This window comes from Hipposideros armiger, unplaced genomic scaffold, assembly GCF_001890085.2.
Source record: "Hipposideros armiger isolate ML-2016 unplaced genomic scaffold, ASM189008v1 scaffold_429, whole genome shotgun sequence".
In the NCBI taxonomy this organism is placed as follows: domain Eukaryota; kingdom Metazoa; phylum Chordata; class Mammalia; order Chiroptera; family Hipposideridae; genus Hipposideros; species Hipposideros armiger.
In genome coordinates, this window is record NW_017731779.1 from 1,210,942 (window position 1) to 1,227,888 (window position 16,947).

Here is a 16,947-nt window from a genome sequence, read left to right on the forward strand (position 1 = left end):
GCTGGGCTGCCACGAGTCACTGGCGGCGGCGTAGGCTGCAGTCCCTGTGGCAGTGGGTTGCCATGGGCTACCGTATGTAGCCAGCAGCCAGCGTGAGCAGCCAGCAGCTGCTGTGAGCGGCCGTCCAGAGGCCGGCGACTGATCAGCCTCGCCCGGGAAGAGTGCAATGATGGTGCCAACTTGGGCCAGTGAAGCAACGTCCTCTACAACTAGACTGAAGAACAAAAATGACAGCAACTTGTCTGTTCCCCTTCCCCCAATTCCCCAATAAAATCTTAAAAAGAAAAAATCTCTTTGTATTTAACCTTCAGCGTTTTAATTATTATATGATGTATCTTAGTGTGGGCCTCTTTGGGTTTATCTTGTTTGGGACTCTCTGCGCTTCCTGGCTTTGTATGTCTATTTCCTTCACCAGGTTAGGGAAGATTTCTGCCATTATTTCTTCAAATAGGTTTTCATTTCCTTGCTCTCTTCTCCTTCTGGTACCCCTATAATGCAAATGTTGGTATGCTTGATATTATCCTGGAGGACCCCTTAAACTCTCAACTTTTTGGATTCTTTTTTCTTTTTGCTGTTCTGGTTGGGTGTTTTCTGTTACCTTATCTTCTACATTGGTGGTTGGATCCTCTGCTTCAGCTAATCTGTTGATTCCCTGTAATATATTCTTCATTTCTGTTATTGTATCCTTTATTTCTGACTGGTTCTTTCTATTTTTATTTTTCCTATCTCTTTGTTGAAGTTCTCCCTGAGATCATTGAGCATTCTTATAACCAGTGTTTGGAGCTCTAAATCTGATAGATTGCTTATCTCTGTTTTACTTAGTTCTTTTTCTGGAGCTTTGCTCTGTTCTTTCATTTGGGACATGTTTCTTTGTCTCCCCATTTTGGCTGCCTCCCTGTGTTTGTTTTTATGTATTAGGTAGGGCTGCTATGTCTCCTGGTCTTAGTAGAGTGGCCGTATGTAGTAGGTGTGCTGTGGGGTTCAGTGGTGCAGTCTTCCTGGTCACCTGAGCCATGCACTCCAGGTGTGTCTCATGTGTGGGTTGTGTGTACCTTCCTCTTGTAGTTAAGCCTTGGTTGATAATTGCACATCAGTGGGAAGGACTGACCTTTGGATTCACTGGTTGTGAGGACTGGCCTTGACTACAGTGGAAGAGTTGTTGTGCAGGGGCTGACCCTACAGAGTAGGATCTGCCTCAGCAGGACTCTGCTGTCTGCCCAGCACGCCCCTTGGGTGTTTTGTACTTGGAGATGGCTGGGTGATGCTCCATCTTGTTTTGAAGCTGGCCACTGGGGGCGCCAGCCTCAGGATCACCTTGGAGGGGATCCGCTGTAGGTCAAGTTCAGCCACCACCCACGTCCCACTAGGGCCACCTAGCAGGAGCCATAAAGAAATCTGCAGATGGCTACTGCCCGTGCTGTGCTTGGAAGCCCCTTGAGAGGCCAAGCTGTGTACCAAGTGCTGGCTTAGGGCTACTCAGCTAGAGGCACAGGATACTCAAGCCAGGTGCTGTTTGTCTGAGTTCCATGAACCTTTGAGAGACCCTAGGAAAGTCTGAAGCTTGAGCCAGGGCAGACAGTCTGCACAAAAAAGCCACTGAAAGCAGACTGGGTATGCCTGAAAGTTGGGAGGGACCAGGGATTCGCTTGTTTGTTTTTTTTAATAAGCTTTTTTAATGATGGTCTCTATCCCTCTATAACAACTGTCTTTTTGGGAAGTGTGATGGCTAATTTTCTGTGTCAATTTGAGTAGGCCATGATACCCAGCTATTTGGGCAAATACCATCCTAAATGTTTCAGTGAAGGTATGTTTTGGATGGTATTAACATTTAAATCAGATTTTGAGTGGATTGTTCTCCATAATGTGGTAGGCTTCATCAATCAGCTGAAGGCTTTATATCACCTGCTCCGAGGAGGAGAAGTTTTGTTAGCATGCTACCTTTGGAGTCAAACTGCAGCTTTTCCCTGGGTCTCCAGCCTGTTAGCTTCCCTGCAGAGTCTGGATTTGCCAGCTTTCACTATTGCATGAGCCAATCCTTAAAATACATCTCTCTTTTTCTTTCTATGCACATCTTGTTGGTTCTGTTACTCAGGAACCCTAATATAGGCAGTTCACTTTTAACCCTTCATCGGGCGCAACTGATCTCACAGATTCATTGTACACAAATTTTCAAATATGAAATACGTCTTTACTGTACTAAGTCACAAACATGACTGGCGATGGGTTATGGTAGAGGGGGAAGATACGGAAGCAATGAGTCATGATACTTAACTGTTAGATATTTGAAAATGTGTGTGCAGTGAGTCTGTGAGATCAGTTGCGCCTGACAGAAGGTTAAAAGTTTCTGCTGCTGTTCACTCTGTACTTTACTGAGTTAAAAAAAAAAAAGTGATATATTTAAGGCCTAATTTATATATAGTTCCATTAGTTTTGATAAAAGCATACATATACCCATGTAATACCCAAGACAAAAAGTTTCGATCACCCATAAATTCCTTATGTACGTTTCTACTTAATCTCCCTGACCCCGAGTAACAACCACTCCTCTCATTTTGCCCATTCTTGAACTTCATAGAAATGGAATCGTCCAGGGTGTAATATTCTGGGTCTGGGTGATTAAGCACAATGTTTCTGAGATTGAGCTATGTTGTTTTTGAGTATTAGTATTTTGTTCCTTTTTATTGCTGAGTAGTAGTAGTAGTCCATGAATATTCCATGTTTAGCATTGTCCTGTTGATGGACACCTGAGCTATTTCTGATTTGGGGCTAAGATGGATAAAACTGTTATGAACATTCTTGTGTAAGGCTTTTTGGGAATACATGTTTTCTACTTCTCTTGGATAAATATCTAGGAGTGTAGGTTCAGAGGGTAAATGTTAAAATTGTTCCGTTTTTCACTCCCACCAGTAGTATATGAGCATTTCAGTTGCTCCACATTTTCACCAGTATTAGCTGTTGTTTTTCTCATTTTATCATTTCTAGTGGGTGTTTAGTAGTATCTCTTGCATTTCTCTAATAATTAATGATGTGGAACACTTTTCCAAGTGCTTATTGGCCATATATCTTGCTTTGTTTGTTTCTTCATATCTTTTTCCCTTTTAAAAAACTGGGCTATTGACTTGTGTTTATATATTCTAGATAAAAATTCTGTATCAGATATATGTGTTATCAAGATTTTCTTGCCTATTCATTTTATTTTTTTATTTTAAATTTTTTTTTAGCTGAGCCATCCTACCACCAGTTGGCAGCTCAGTGGCTGCTCAGCTTGGGCTGGGAATAGAACCGTTGTTGCTCAGAGCTCAAACTCTTTAGCGAGCTCTTAACCAACTGAGCCACTCGGCTGGTCCCCTATTCATTTTCTTAATGGGATCTTTTGATGTGCAAAAGTTTTAAATTTTTATGAAGTCCAATTTATCAGTTTTTTCTTGTGGGATTAGTGCTTATGTGTCCTCTCCAAAAAATCTTGCCTATATAGAGGTCACAAAGATTGATTATTATATTTTCTTCTAGAAACTATATAGCTTTAGTTTTTCATGTTTAGGCCTATGCTCCACCTTGAATTAACTTTTGTCTACAGTGTGAGGTAGAGATCAAGTTTCTTTTTGGTAGTTAATCAATAGAATGAAGTAATTATGGGAATTAAGTGCCTTAGCTGATACTTTTGAAGCTGAATACTTTGTTCTCTAGGCTTTTAAAATTTAATTGGAAACAAATTTATTTTGTATCTACTGGTTTTCCTGTTCATGCTAATAAATTTTCTAATTTTATTTAATCACCAGCCTATAAAAAGGAAGCACAGAAAAATCCAAACCTTTCTCCATCCTTTATGCACAATTTGGAAAATTACAGTAAAATTCAGGTTCCTGCCAGGCCAGTTGCACATCTACCGCCATGTTTTGTGATTGCAAATGTCAAGAAATCAGAAAAAATCAGACCTGTATGTGTGTAGGTCTGTTTGTACATCAGTTACCACACTTTAAATTATGGAAGTTTTATAGTTTAATGGTTGGGAGAATTAAGATCCTTTGTAGTTTTTTTCAGTATTTACCTTGTTATTTTTGCATATTTGTTTTCCCATATGAATTTTAGTATTAACTCTAATATTAAACTTATTGCTAATTGGTATTTTGAGGAATATAATAATAAATTTATAAATTAGGGAGAAATTGACATTATAACGTTGAGTCAGCCTAGTCATGAACTGGAAATGTCTTTCATGTGTTCAAAATCTATTTTTGTGTCTTTCAGGAGTCTTACAAAATTTTCCTCATCTAGGTTTTGTTGCTATTATAATTGAGGTTTTCTCTACCAGTATGTCTTCTAACTGGTTTTATTTTATATTTATGAAGGCAATTGACTTCTGTATGTCAATTTTATATCTTGCTACCTCACTGAATCTTTCATTTTTTGAGTTAATCATGATATTCTTGGGTGCTCTAGGTATACCAGCAATTGCCAAACTTTGCCAGATAGTAAATATTTTGGGCTTTGCTATACGAGTATGTCTCTGTTGTAGATTTTTTAAACCACTCTTTCAAAACATAAAAACCATTCTTAGCCTGAGAGCCATACCAAAACGGACCTTAGGTATAGCTTGTTGACTACAGCATATCATCTGCAAATATACTTTTAGTTCTTCTTTACCAGGTCTTATGCCTCTAATTGATTTGTCTAAACGGCTAATGCTTCTAGCCTAGTGTAGAACAGTTGTTGAGATAGTAGCATTCTTGCCTTGTTCTGGGTATCAGTACAAAGGTCTCTAGTGTTTTCCCATTATGTAAGATACTAGCCTTTGGACTAAGGCATAATATTTTTTATCATGTTAAGCAAGCATTCATCAGTTGTCATTTCTTGAAAAAAAATTTTTTTTAAATAAGAAATGTTTTTTAATTTTGTAAAGGGCTCTTTTTAGCCATCTGTAATCAGGATTTTTCTTCTTTGGATATTTTAATGTATATTCTATCAGGTCATGGCCTATCATTGTGATGTTGGATGTTTGCTAATATTTAGAAATTTTGTATCAATACTCAATGAATAATATTGGACCATGTGTAGTTTTGTTTTCTTTTGGGCACTCTATCAGATTTAGGTATTAGTGTTATACATTATAAATATAAGAACATCATAAATGTTATACATCATGAAAATGGGTAAGTTTTCCTTAATTTTCAATGCTTTGGAATAGTTTATGGATCACTGGAACTATTTGGTTGAAAAGTTGGCTTGAATTCCTCTCTGCAGCCACCTGGGCCTGGTGCTTTATTTGTTGGGTGGTTTAACTTTTTCTAGGGAAATGGCTCTGCTTAAGTCTTACAGCTGTTTTCAGTTTCTATATTTTCCTAGAAAAGCATCCATTTCATCTGGGTTTTCAAATTTGTGAGTATAGAGGTCTGCAAAGTAGCCATTGTGATTTACAAATTTTTTGTTTATTTTTCTTATTTCTCTTTTTCCATACTTGTGTTTGCCCCCCTCTCCTTCCCCCCTATCATCCCCCCGCCTTTTTCTTAACCAAGTTAGCTAGTGGTGGTCTTGTTATTGTTAATTAAAAACAAAACAAACTTTTGATTGTTTAAGGTAGGCCTGTTTAGTTCTATGCTGTTTCATTGATTTCCTAATTTGTGTTTTCTTTTTGTTTACTTTGTTGTTCATTTTTGCTTGTCATTGTATTCTTTTACTGAAAAAAATGTTTATTGCTATGGGTTTTCCTCTTTATTACATCTTTACATGTATCCAATAGTTTGATATGTAGTATTTTTTTTAAATTTCCATAATTTTTATTTCCTCATTCATCCATGATCTTAAATAGATCTTTTATTCCCAGGTAGAAGGCTGTTTTGTTGTTGGTAATTTCAAGCTTTATTGAATTATGATCAGTGTTATTTGTAATATTTCAATTTTATAAAACTTTGTTTCCTTTGTGACCTAGTATTTTATTTTTATGAATGTTTCATGCCAACTTGAGAAGATATATCCTGTATTATCAGCATGTAAAGTTTGACTGATAGGGGTCTACTTCACTGATCATTTTTAGATTTTTTTTTCATTGTTTTTGTTCAACTTATGTGTCTTGTATTGAGTGGAATTTTAGTCTCTTATTTGTGTGTGTATCTTCTTGCATCTCCTGTAGTTTTGCTTCATAAAGTAGTTGCTATGTTATTTGGTGCACAAAATTCGTAATTTTTATAGTGAATTAGAGCTTTTAGTATTAAAGTGTCTTTTTACTTTTAATGTTTTTCTTGAATTCTATTTTTTTCTGATATCAAAGAGGTCTTTTCAAAATTGTGTCCATTTGCCTGAAATACCTTTGTTCATATCTTTAGTTTTACCCTTTCTGAATCTGCTTAAATATGTTTCTTGAATATAGTACATGATTAGGTCTGGCTTTATAAGCCAAGTTGAAAACTTTTTTTCTTTTAGTGGCTGAGCTAGGTCTGTTCACATTTATTTTTATAACTGATGCATTTTTCTGAACGTTGTCACAGTGTTTTATAATTGTGTTTTATTTGTTCTATTCCTTTTTCTTGAAGTGTCTTCTTTGTCTTTAATTAAAAAATATTTTCTGGTACATAAGGTTTCTATTTTTGTTTTGATCACCTATTTTTAACTTGTACTATCTGCATCTCAGGTTTTAATGGCATTCTTTAACTCTGTTAGCCTATACAAACAATAGTTTGCTAATACTTTCCTCTTTCCTTCTCTCAATGTTAATTACATGCAACATCTGTACATTAGTCTTCCACCGTCACCTCAATATTTGTCTTAGTAATATACATATTTGGATATTTTAAAGTCCTCCAGTATCTTCTTTTGCTCTAGTTTCTACAGTTGCCTCTTGGTTAGATGAAGCTTATCCCTTGATTTCTGAAGAAAGGCTCTCTTGAGTGCTAGGTTCTTGTATGTTTAAATGACAGGGCCAAGGCTTAAACCCAGGTTTTCTCATTGTAAAATCTGTGCCTTTCAGCTGCTCCTCAGTACTTACCCTTGTTGATAACAAGCTGAAAGTCCAAACTGGGCAACTTCCATTAGGTTTGTAGTGAGTGTCTTTAAAGTAATAAAAGACATGGACTTCATAGTCTGGTTGGGCTGTGGGTTGTTGTTTATTGATACATTTTAAAAGATTGTTTTAACTGATTTTTCTTTCCTCTTATGTTACAGGACCAAGCCATATGTCATTCTATGTTCGAACTCACAAAGGGTCAACGCTTTCTCAGTGGTCTCTTGGCAATGGCACCCCAGTCACAAGTAAAGGAGGGGACTACTTTGTCTTTTACTCCCATGGACTCCAAGCCTCTGCGTGGCAGTTCTGGATAGAAGTACAGGTGGGAATTTCCCAGCACAGCTGGTATCATTGATCAGGTTCCCTGGTGGTATTTGGCAAGAATTAAATACTTGGACTCAGTACTCTGCCTTCCTAGAACTAGAGAGTTAACTAATTTTCTCTACCAGGTCTTGGAAGAACAGCCTGAGGGAATAGTCACTGTGGCCATCGCTGCCCACTATCTTTCTGGGGAAGACAAGAGATCCTCCCAGCTGGATGTGCTGAAGGAGAAGTTTCCAGACTGGACGTTCCCCTCTGCCTGGGTGTGCACCTACGACCTCTTTGTGTTTTAATCTTGTGGATGAATCCACGCCGGGGGGATACTTCCTGTGACACGGTTTCTCCCTGTGCTACACGGATGTTTGTAATGTAAGTTAAGTCAGTGGATTTTAATGAGCATACTGTCAGAGCGCTCTGTGATCTACCACTCTTTAGGCCAAGCACCGAAACGGCTACACTGCGGGGCAGTGATGCATGGCCTTCTGGACACTTGAAAAATGCCGATTTTCTGGCACTTAAGCACATGTGGGTACTGCCACTATACGAACATGTCACTTTAGATGAAACCTTAAGGACAAAAGCCAAGAAACCACTTCAATAGCTGTTCCCTTAGGATCATGAAAGATGTTGAAGGTAATGTGAGACCACTGTTAATGAGACAAATGGCATTTCCAGTTAAAGCCCAAGACCATTAATTGTGTCAGTGGATGGTGGGTAAAACCACATTCACTGGAGTAATATTCACCTTAGGTCATCAGAAAGCTATTACCATAAGGTCTGGGGAAGAACCATTGGGCCTTCGCGGGCCCAGCCTGTGCCGAGGGCTGCACTTCTTCAGGCAGCCTCTAGACCAGCGGTTCTCAACCTGTGGGTCGTGACCCTTTTGGGGGTTGAACGACCCTTTCACAGGGGTCACCTAAAACCATCGGAAAACAAAAAGATATTTACATTACGATTCATAACAGTAGCAAAATTACAGTTATAGAGGAGCAACAAAAATAATTTTATGGTTGGGTGTCACCATAACATGAGGAACTGTATTAAGGGGTCGCGGCATTAGGAAGGTTGAGAACCGCTGCTCTAGACTGTGCTCTGCATCTCTAGTGAAGCCCAGGACCCCTCCTGTGGAAGCCTGTGCTGACTGGTGACTCCTGGCCTTCTGACAAGTGGTCACTAACATCCATCATTGTGATGCCCTGCTGAGGTTTCCAATGCCTGTTTCCCTCTGAAGTGTATCTGACTCCCCCTCTACCAATTTGAGCATTTGTCTAGCTATATCCCCTCTGGGTTTTCAGAGATTCTTTTGGTTCAGCTTGTGCAAGTAATACAACCTTCCTTCCTTCCTTCGAGCACTGAGGTCCCATAGTGGCTATTCTGGGGAAGGGGGCTTGGGAGTAGCTGAGCATTTTATATTTATACTGTTTGTTTTGCAGAAGTTTTCTGTTATCCAAGGTTAATCCTTCAGGGCATAATTTTATTGATGCACGAGGTCCTTATTTTTGTCTGTTTTCCAGCCAGTTGAACAAATAAATTGCTTTCTCAGTAACTTAGGTCTAGCAGAGCTGGCTCTCCTGAGACGTGAGGTGTCGCTTTTACTGGAATGAGATTGCTGTACCTACAGCTGTTGCGGTTCAGGTCCTGCATTAAGGGCAGTCCTGGGACTTTAAGGTGCTTTTCATTTTGAAGAATATGGCTGTTTAACTTGTGAGGCATATCCCAGCAGTGGTAGGGTTTGGTGAGATTAGTGGTAAATTTTGCTTCTTTTTTTTCCATTAAGAAATGCAAAAAGAATTTTTTTTTTTGAAAAACTTTCGACTTTTACAGTAAACTTAGAACAAAAAGAACATTTTAAAGACAAGCCATAGTAAAAATTTAAAAACTGGCACTTGGATCCATCGATCCAAGTAAGTGCATCACAGGAGGAAATTCTTGAAGCTGCTTGTGCGACATGTACAATGTTATTTCTTAATTATGTTCCTCCTAGTGCCTGCCTGATTTGTGACTCTTTGAAAACCTGACTGGGCCCCCACACACAGCAGGGCTACAAGCAGAGCCGAATGGTAACATGCTGGTTGTGACACGCATGGACACTGGACCCATTCCTTTTCTCTTGACTTTGTAGAAACCATATTTACTAGTCTCAACTGCTTCAGGTGTCTAGCTCCTACCACATTTATCTGTGAGGCCAGAGGATTTCTGAATGTGTCAGGTGGTACATAAAGTTTGCAGTGTTTATAGCTTGTATAGAATCATAATTATAAATCAGTAATATCGTGAATTTCAAAATATAGTCAGTCCTTCATATCTGCAGGTTCCATATCCATAGATTCAAGTAACTATGGATAGAAAAATACTTGGGGAAAAAATGTTACGTTGTTGCTGACATGTAGGTGGCTTCAATGGCTGCATCTGTTCTAAACATGTACAAACTTTCCTCCTAGTCATTATTCCCTAAGCAATACAGTATAACAACTATTTACGTAACATTTACATTGCATTATATATGATAAGTAATCTAGAGATGATTTAAAGTAATACGGGAGGATGGACATAAGTTATATGCAACTACTACTATACCATTTTATATAAAGAATATGAGCATCCATGGATTTTGGTATTTGAGGGAGGTCCTGGAACCAACCCCCCCTGTGGATTTTGAGGGATGACTGTACAGGCATTTTTCTGTCCCTGTGGTTAATCTGAAATTGATTACTAGAAATTTTTTAAAAGGCAAAATCCAAGTGTTGAGGAAGAAGAGACTTCGTATGAAACACAAATAGTTCTGTGATTTTTTTTTTTTTCCTTTGGGAAGAATGTAGTTACTCCTTTTCAGTAATAATCATGGTTTTCTTTTCTAAACAATTCTATTTTGTTTTCTTTAGCATTATAAAGTTTTGATATTATGCAAGGTCAGTGACAAGATGCTCACTAATCTCTGGGCATGCTTAATATCCTGGGAGATCGTTTTAATGCCAGAAATGGTTAATTACAATATTCAAAGCTTTGTTAGTAAGTAGTCAGTGAAGTTAAAGAACTTATTAGGTACCCCCCCCCCCAGTATCTGAGCATTTGAATAACTCATTTCTAAAAAGGTTATTTCCTACAGAATTTAAATGTTAAGTAGCACAGTACTGCACATTCAGGGAAAGTAGGAAGAATTGTGATTTCAAAGAAGTTCTTTTTTAAAATATAGTGTCTGACCTATGAATGATTGTTGCATGAAGCATTTGTTTCCACAGTTTAGCAGATGTAAATAATAAGCATGATAGGATTCCTAAAATGTTGCCACTGATGGGGCCATAAACCAGCCTCCTGCCTCAGGAAGCTACAGGAAGAAGGATTATGTCTGTCCATTTCTTTTCACTGGTTTGCTGAAGATTAATTGTTGCCTTACAATGTTACTGAAATAAACTTTTTAATGTCTTAGTATCTTTAACAGAAAAACAGATCTTTATTGTTTTCTTGCCTTATATTTGAAGGGTTATTTCAGGTCTACAGAGCCTTTTAAAGCCTTCTTTAAAAAAATCTGTTAAAAGACCTAGATGGATCATGTGGGATAAGTGCTATTTTAGTGGGTCATGTGAGTAAAGAACTCAACATGGACATGTTAGGTTACTTCAACGGGAATCCTTTCTTGCTGTGTAATGAGACTGTGCATGGGAATTACACAGAAATTAATGACCTATTATTATTTGGTAAATGTTGAGCTTCAGCATATTTAATAGTTTTAAATCATTTCCATTGTCAAAGAAAATCACTGAAGCATTAATAAAGGTGGATGTTCTTTTGTTGGCAGATAAGGATAGGAGGGAGGGAAGAAGAAATTCTCTTTCAGCCTGAGAGTGACTGACTCACTGCTCATTCTAATCTCCACAAGGACAGGGCACCACCATCCCCCAAACAGAGCACCCACATCCCTGTGTAAGTTATTTCACTTTCTGAGTGAATTCTCTCAGAACAGTTCAGAACAAGGCGAAACAGTTGAACAACTACTCTTAATACACCTTACCCCCTTTTAGGGCCAATAAAGCCAAAATGCACTTATGCCTCTTTATGTCTGTTTTTGTTTAAAAAATATCCTAGCCAATTTTGAAGTACATCAATATATTTGATACTACTACTGCCTTAGTTGATTTGTAAAAATATATAACATGTTGGTAATTTCTTTTCTCCAAGTTTGGTTCCACACTACGATCAAGTGAGATTTATTCTGGGAATGCAATGAATGCAATACACCTTATTAACAAAATAAAGGACAACCACCATATATGATCATCTCAATAGATGCATAAAAAGTTTTTTGACAAAGCCTAATACCTTTTCATGATAAAAACACTAATAAATAGGAACTTTCTCAACCTGATCAAGGTCATCTATGAAAAAACTCACAGCTAACATAATTTCCGATGAAAGACAAAGCTTTCCCCCTAACACCAGAAAGAAGACAAGGCTGTCCATTGGCTGCCTCTATGGAATACTGTACTGGAGGCTCCAGCCAGGGCAGTTTGGCAAGAGGCATCCAGATTAGAAAGGAAGAGTTAAAACTCTAGTTGCAAACGACATGATTGTCTATATAGAAAATCCTAAGGAAGCTACAAAAAAACTATTACAGTTTATAAATGAATTCAGCAATGTTGTAGGATCCACTATCAATATACAGAAATCAATTATATTTCTATATACCAACAAAGAACAATTCTTTTTGCAATAGCATCAAGAATAAAATAGGAATAAGCTTAACAAAAGAACAAGATTTTTACACTGCAAACTATAAAACTTGCTGAAAAAAATTAAAGACGACAAATGTTCATGGATTGGGAGGCTTAATATTAAGATGGTAATATTCTTCAAATTGGTCTACAGATTGAATACAATCCCTATTAAAATCCCATCTGCCTTTTGTGTGCACACACACACAAATGGACAAGCTGATCCTAAAATTCATATGGAAATGCAGGGGACCCAGAAGAGCCAAAAACAGCCTTCAGAAAACTCACAATTTACACTTTCAAAACTTCCTACAAAGTACAACAGTGTGGTACTGGCATTAAGAATAGGCTTATAGATCAATGTAGTACAAATGGACAGTCCAGAAAAAACCCCATATGTTTACAGTAAAGTGATTTTTGACAATTCAGTTGAAAAATTTTTTAGTAAATGGTGTGGGACACTGAACATCTACATATAGAAGAACAAAGACCCCCTCACTTGATACCACATACTAAAAATAAAATGGATCAAAGGCCTAAATGTAGGAACGAAAACTATAAAACTCTTAGAATTAGAAGAAAACATACCCATTAGTACCCGTTTTTGCTAGCTGAAAGAAATCCTAAGAGGATTTTAGTTTTTATGAAAAAAGCTGTTACTGTACTAATGTAGGTCTTTCAAAAAAGCCAAGTGGTGTAATGCAAATTTTTCAGAAAGTGGTAGATACTATGCTTTACATTATTTTGGCTTATGAAAGGTTTCATAGGAACACTCTACTTTCAGATAGTGGGGGAAACCTGTATCTGATAAGGGTCTAATATCCAACATATATAAAATCTCCTGCAAGTCAACAATAAAAAGATAAATGACCCAGCTGTGAAATGGTAAAAGGATGTGAACATTTTTTATACAAAGATCTACAAATGGCTAATCATATGAAAAGACAGTCACCAGGGAAATGCAAAATCTCAAAACCTAAGAGATACCACTTCATACATTAACCCAGATGGCTATAACCTAAGACGACAATAACGTGTTGAAGGTAGAAACTGGAACCCTCCTCCACTACTAGTGGGAAGGTAAAACAGTGGCACAGGCACTTTAGAATACGGTTAGGCATTTCCTCAAAAAATTAACCAGTTATCAGCATTTGCACTCCTAGAGAGAACTGAAAACATGTCCACACAGAAACCTGTACATCAATGTTCGCAGTAGCATTATGAATAGTCAAAAAGTGGAAACCGGGCCGGCTGAGTGGCATGTTGGTTAAGAGCTGGCTTGGGACGCCAGAGGGCCCCGGTTCAGATCCCACATATGAGGGCCAGTGACACTGCCCTCCACAGCTAAGATGCTGAACAACAGCTCAACCTGGAGCTGGGCTGCCGTGAGTCGCCAGCGACGGTGTAGGCTGCAGCCAGTGTGAGCGCCAGCAGCCTCAACGAGCAGCCATCCAGAAGCCGGCGACTGATCTGTCTCACCCGGGAAGAGCGCAATGATGGTGCCAACTTGGGCCAGTGAAGCAACGTCCTCCACAACTAGAATGAAGAACAAAAGAACAGCAACTTATCTGTTCCCCTTCCCCTAATTCCTCAATTAAAAAAAAAAAAAAGTGGAAACCACCCAAATGTCCCTTAACTGAGTGGATAAAACAAATGTAGTGTATCCATAAAATGGAATATTATTCAGCCTTGAAAAGGAATGAAGTACTGATACATAAAGATGAACCTTCAGAACCTTGAAAACATCATGCTAAGTGAAAGAAGCCAGACAGAAAAAGCCACATATTATATGATCGCATTTATATGAAATGTCCAGAATAGGCCAATCCAGAGATAGAAAGCAGATTCAGGAATACAGGAAAATAGGAAAAAGTAAACATTATTTCAAATTCCATCTAGTAGAGATTTCTAGTCTCCTCTACACTTACATATAAAATTGTTTGATGGAAATCATATGGTATACATGATTTTATATTTTTCATTACATTTTGAACATTTTCTATGTCATCAGCATGGACTGTCTGTTTCAATCTTGTGTTGTCAGGCATCTAGGATGCTGCCAACTCTTTATGCTCCTATTCTAAGTAATTCTGCATACAAATAAATTTTAAATCTATCAGAATTTCTAAGTTTTTTCATACGGAAAATTCTCAGAGGTGGAATTATAAAACTGAAAGAATATATTGGTGGTTTTTAATACATATACTTTTTGCTGTTAAACTGAGATGGTGAAAAAACAGAAGTTCATGTAATGGTTTTATTGCCCTGTACCAAGTAAAAAAAATACACATTACAGAAGTAGCAGCAACTTTAATTATAAGCAAAGGTTATGTCTACCCCCAAATGACTTGTTTTGGTATTAGCAAAGAATTTCAACTTCAAATAGTTATACTGAACATTTAAATTCACTGGTTAAAATTATGGCTTAAACAGTTGATATGTGAACCAAACAAGGTAAAATAAAAATACGAATTTTAAAAAATTAAAGCATATATAACAAATTACCAAAGAGAAATTTTCCTTAAACTTGCCTTTTTTTTCTTGGTCTTGGGGCCACCCATTCCAATTAGCTGAAAAACAAGTATTTTACAGAAGAAAAGATTCATTTATTGCATTAACCACAGGAATACAGTTAACTTACTTGGGGCCCTGCTTTGAAAGGTGCAAGATGAACTCAGCAGCACATTAGGATATTGGAAAAGATCACAGCTGTTTACAATGGTAAATCATTTTTATTGACTGAATATTCACACCAAACACAAAAGTAATGCTAGTTCTTCTCCTAATAGACTAGAACAGGAGAAGAAATTTCAGTTTAGTTTCTCACTGGCCTGCATGTACTCACATGGAAACATTTTCTAAAGATTTAGGAAAAGGGGGTTGAAAACAAAGCCTTAAATCAAAGTAGCACCAGGAAGACCAGGGACCCATAATCACATACTCCACCCACTCAGGAGTTTCAGTGTGTGAGTTTATTGCACTGCTAATGTAAAAAGTAAGTGATAGTAAATTACCAAACGCAATAATTTAAAACAGTTTGATGAATTTTGAACTAAGCAATTTCAAAATGATTTTCGTTTCCCTTCAAAGGAAACCTGGCTAGAACTAAATCTAGCCATTTACTTTAAAAAACAATGATAGAGGACCAAGTTTTATTTTTAAACTGTAATTGCACTATGAGAAGAGAGGCTGTTTTACATAGTGGTATGGATTTGGTCCGCATCAAATACATTGTTATAAAAATAAACAAGTTTGTTTTTGTAAAAAATAACATTGCATTCCTTTGTTCAAATTGCACAGTACAAACAAGCTATCTAAATTAATACTGTTATAAGGTAATTAGAAGTACATATGTGGATATGTGTTCAGTCTGAAGCAATTAAAGAGTATGTAGTTATGTTTCCATAATGTATGAAAACTAAAATTTAAGTCATATTTAGAAATACATAAAATACTTTAAAAGTTACAATGAAGAATGCATTCTTTACATACTAATTTTTAGTTAGCAGTGATAATACAGGATTCAGCAATCTATTTACATAAAACTCCATTTTTATTCAATTTACAAAAGCAATAAATAAGGAACTACATTAATTTGCACAAAACCTGTTTCATTTCATGATCAGTGTGATCATTTTTGTTCCTTTATGACCAAGCCAATAAACCTGTCTCCTTCCTCTATGAAGACTGCTCATATCTGGAAAGAAGGGTGAGCACTCTCTTTATTCCAAGAGTGAGTAAAGCCATGCAGAATCCAGCATAGAACCTTACAAATTATAATACAAGGCCTAAAAATACGAACAGTGCCTTTGAGTATATTTACACAAGAGTATTCACAAAAAGATAAAGTTCTTTGATACAAAATAGTTCAGTGGTATCTAACAGCATAATTCATAAGAACCCCTCAGACCATCGCCCATACTGACATACGAGGAATCAAGCTCGCACACCGACTCACAGGTAAATAGCTCCCATCAACTCAGGAGTGGGGCTTCACCGGCTAGAAAGCCAAGGAGCATGTCTCATCACCCTGGCATGTGCTGTGCCAGGGCAGGCATCTGTTCAGGAGGCCCAGTTGGAAGAGGCCAGCGCTCTTGATCAAAGGGGCCATTACAGGTAGCTCAGGTACCCGATGAGCGACAGCAAGCACCTTAGCATTTATTTTTGAAAAGCAGTCAGGACACAGGCTGAGCCAGAAAACATATATATAAGAAGCTATACGTAGTGAAAAAGCTCATTTGGGGCAAAACAATCCCTATGGTTTAAGAGCTACCAACCTTTAAGAAGAACACTAAAATATTCTCATGTACACCTGTACAATATTCTATATTACTTTCCACTGCAGCTTAAAAATTTTTTTTATGAAAGATGATTTATTGTGATATCACATTTTCTGGAGTCAGAGATTTCTTAAAGGAGAAAGAGTTAGTTAAAATTTAGTAACACCTTACCAGAGTATCTGAGTTCTCTCCCTGGTTAAATCATCCAACTAGGTTACAGTGTCCTCACAGCTGCATGCTGCTGCTGAGTTAATACTGCCCGTGGGGATAGTACCCCACTGCTGTTAGGACACAGAACAGTCATAAGTCCCATCCTGAAAAGGTTCCTCGTCCTCTGCTTGGGTCATGTCCTCCTCTTTCCGGCTGATCAGACTGCCACCTCCGAGCTCACCCTGAGGGACGCTTCCATGGCCCGAGGAGCCCCTGCTCTCCTCTGCCCGGGGGCTGGTCTGTTCAGGAGTCTTACCCACAGTTGCTGGCTGGAAGGCTTCAGGTTGGACCTTCTCTTCTGTTATCTCACTGAGCTTCTGTAGCTGTGGCTTAATGACGTTTAAAAATGGCTTATATCCAGGACTAAGGAGAGGAAGAAGGAAATTAGTTCTCACCTGCCATATTCAAAAGGCTCCTTCGTGTTATGGGT

The 16,947-nt window shown here is 37.8% G+C and overlaps 2 protein-coding genes across 7 annotated transcripts in view; one reads left to right on the forward strand and one right to left on the reverse strand.

The window, feature by feature from the left end:
- ERMP1 (endoplasmic reticulum metallopeptidase 1) overlaps nt 1–10,762 on the forward strand; it is a 46,918-nt gene extending 36,156 nt beyond the window's left edge. Inside the window, exons 14-16 of one of the 2 annotated variants that reach the window (XR_002126478.1) lie at nt 7,156–7,319; nt 7,447–7,687; nt 9,303–10,762. Coding sequence is in view for 1 of the 2 variants with exons in the window: in XM_019664747.1 (XP_019520292.1) it covers nt 7,156–7,319; nt 7,447–7,611 (329 nt within the window). In the remaining variant the exon portion in view is untranslated. Of the gene's footprint in view, nt 1–7,155; nt 7,320–7,446; nt 8,236–9,302 lie in introns of those variants that run through there. The other variant, XM_019664747.1, reaches the window with a different exon arrangement.
- A 3,508-nt stretch (nt 10,763–14,270) lies between these two features.
- RIC1 (RIC1 partner of RAB6A GEF complex) overlaps nt 14,271–16,947 on the reverse strand; it is a 103,232-nt gene continuing 100,555 nt past the window's right edge. For all 5 annotated transcript variants that reach the window (XM_019664719.1, XM_019664720.1, XM_019664721.1 and 2 more), the window contains one exon: nt 14,271–16,880. In XM_019664719.1, the coding sequence (XP_019520264.1) occupies nt 16,592–16,880 (289 nt within the window). In that variant the 3' untranslated portion in view covers nt 14,271–16,591. The remainder of the gene's footprint in view (nt 16,881–16,947) is intronic.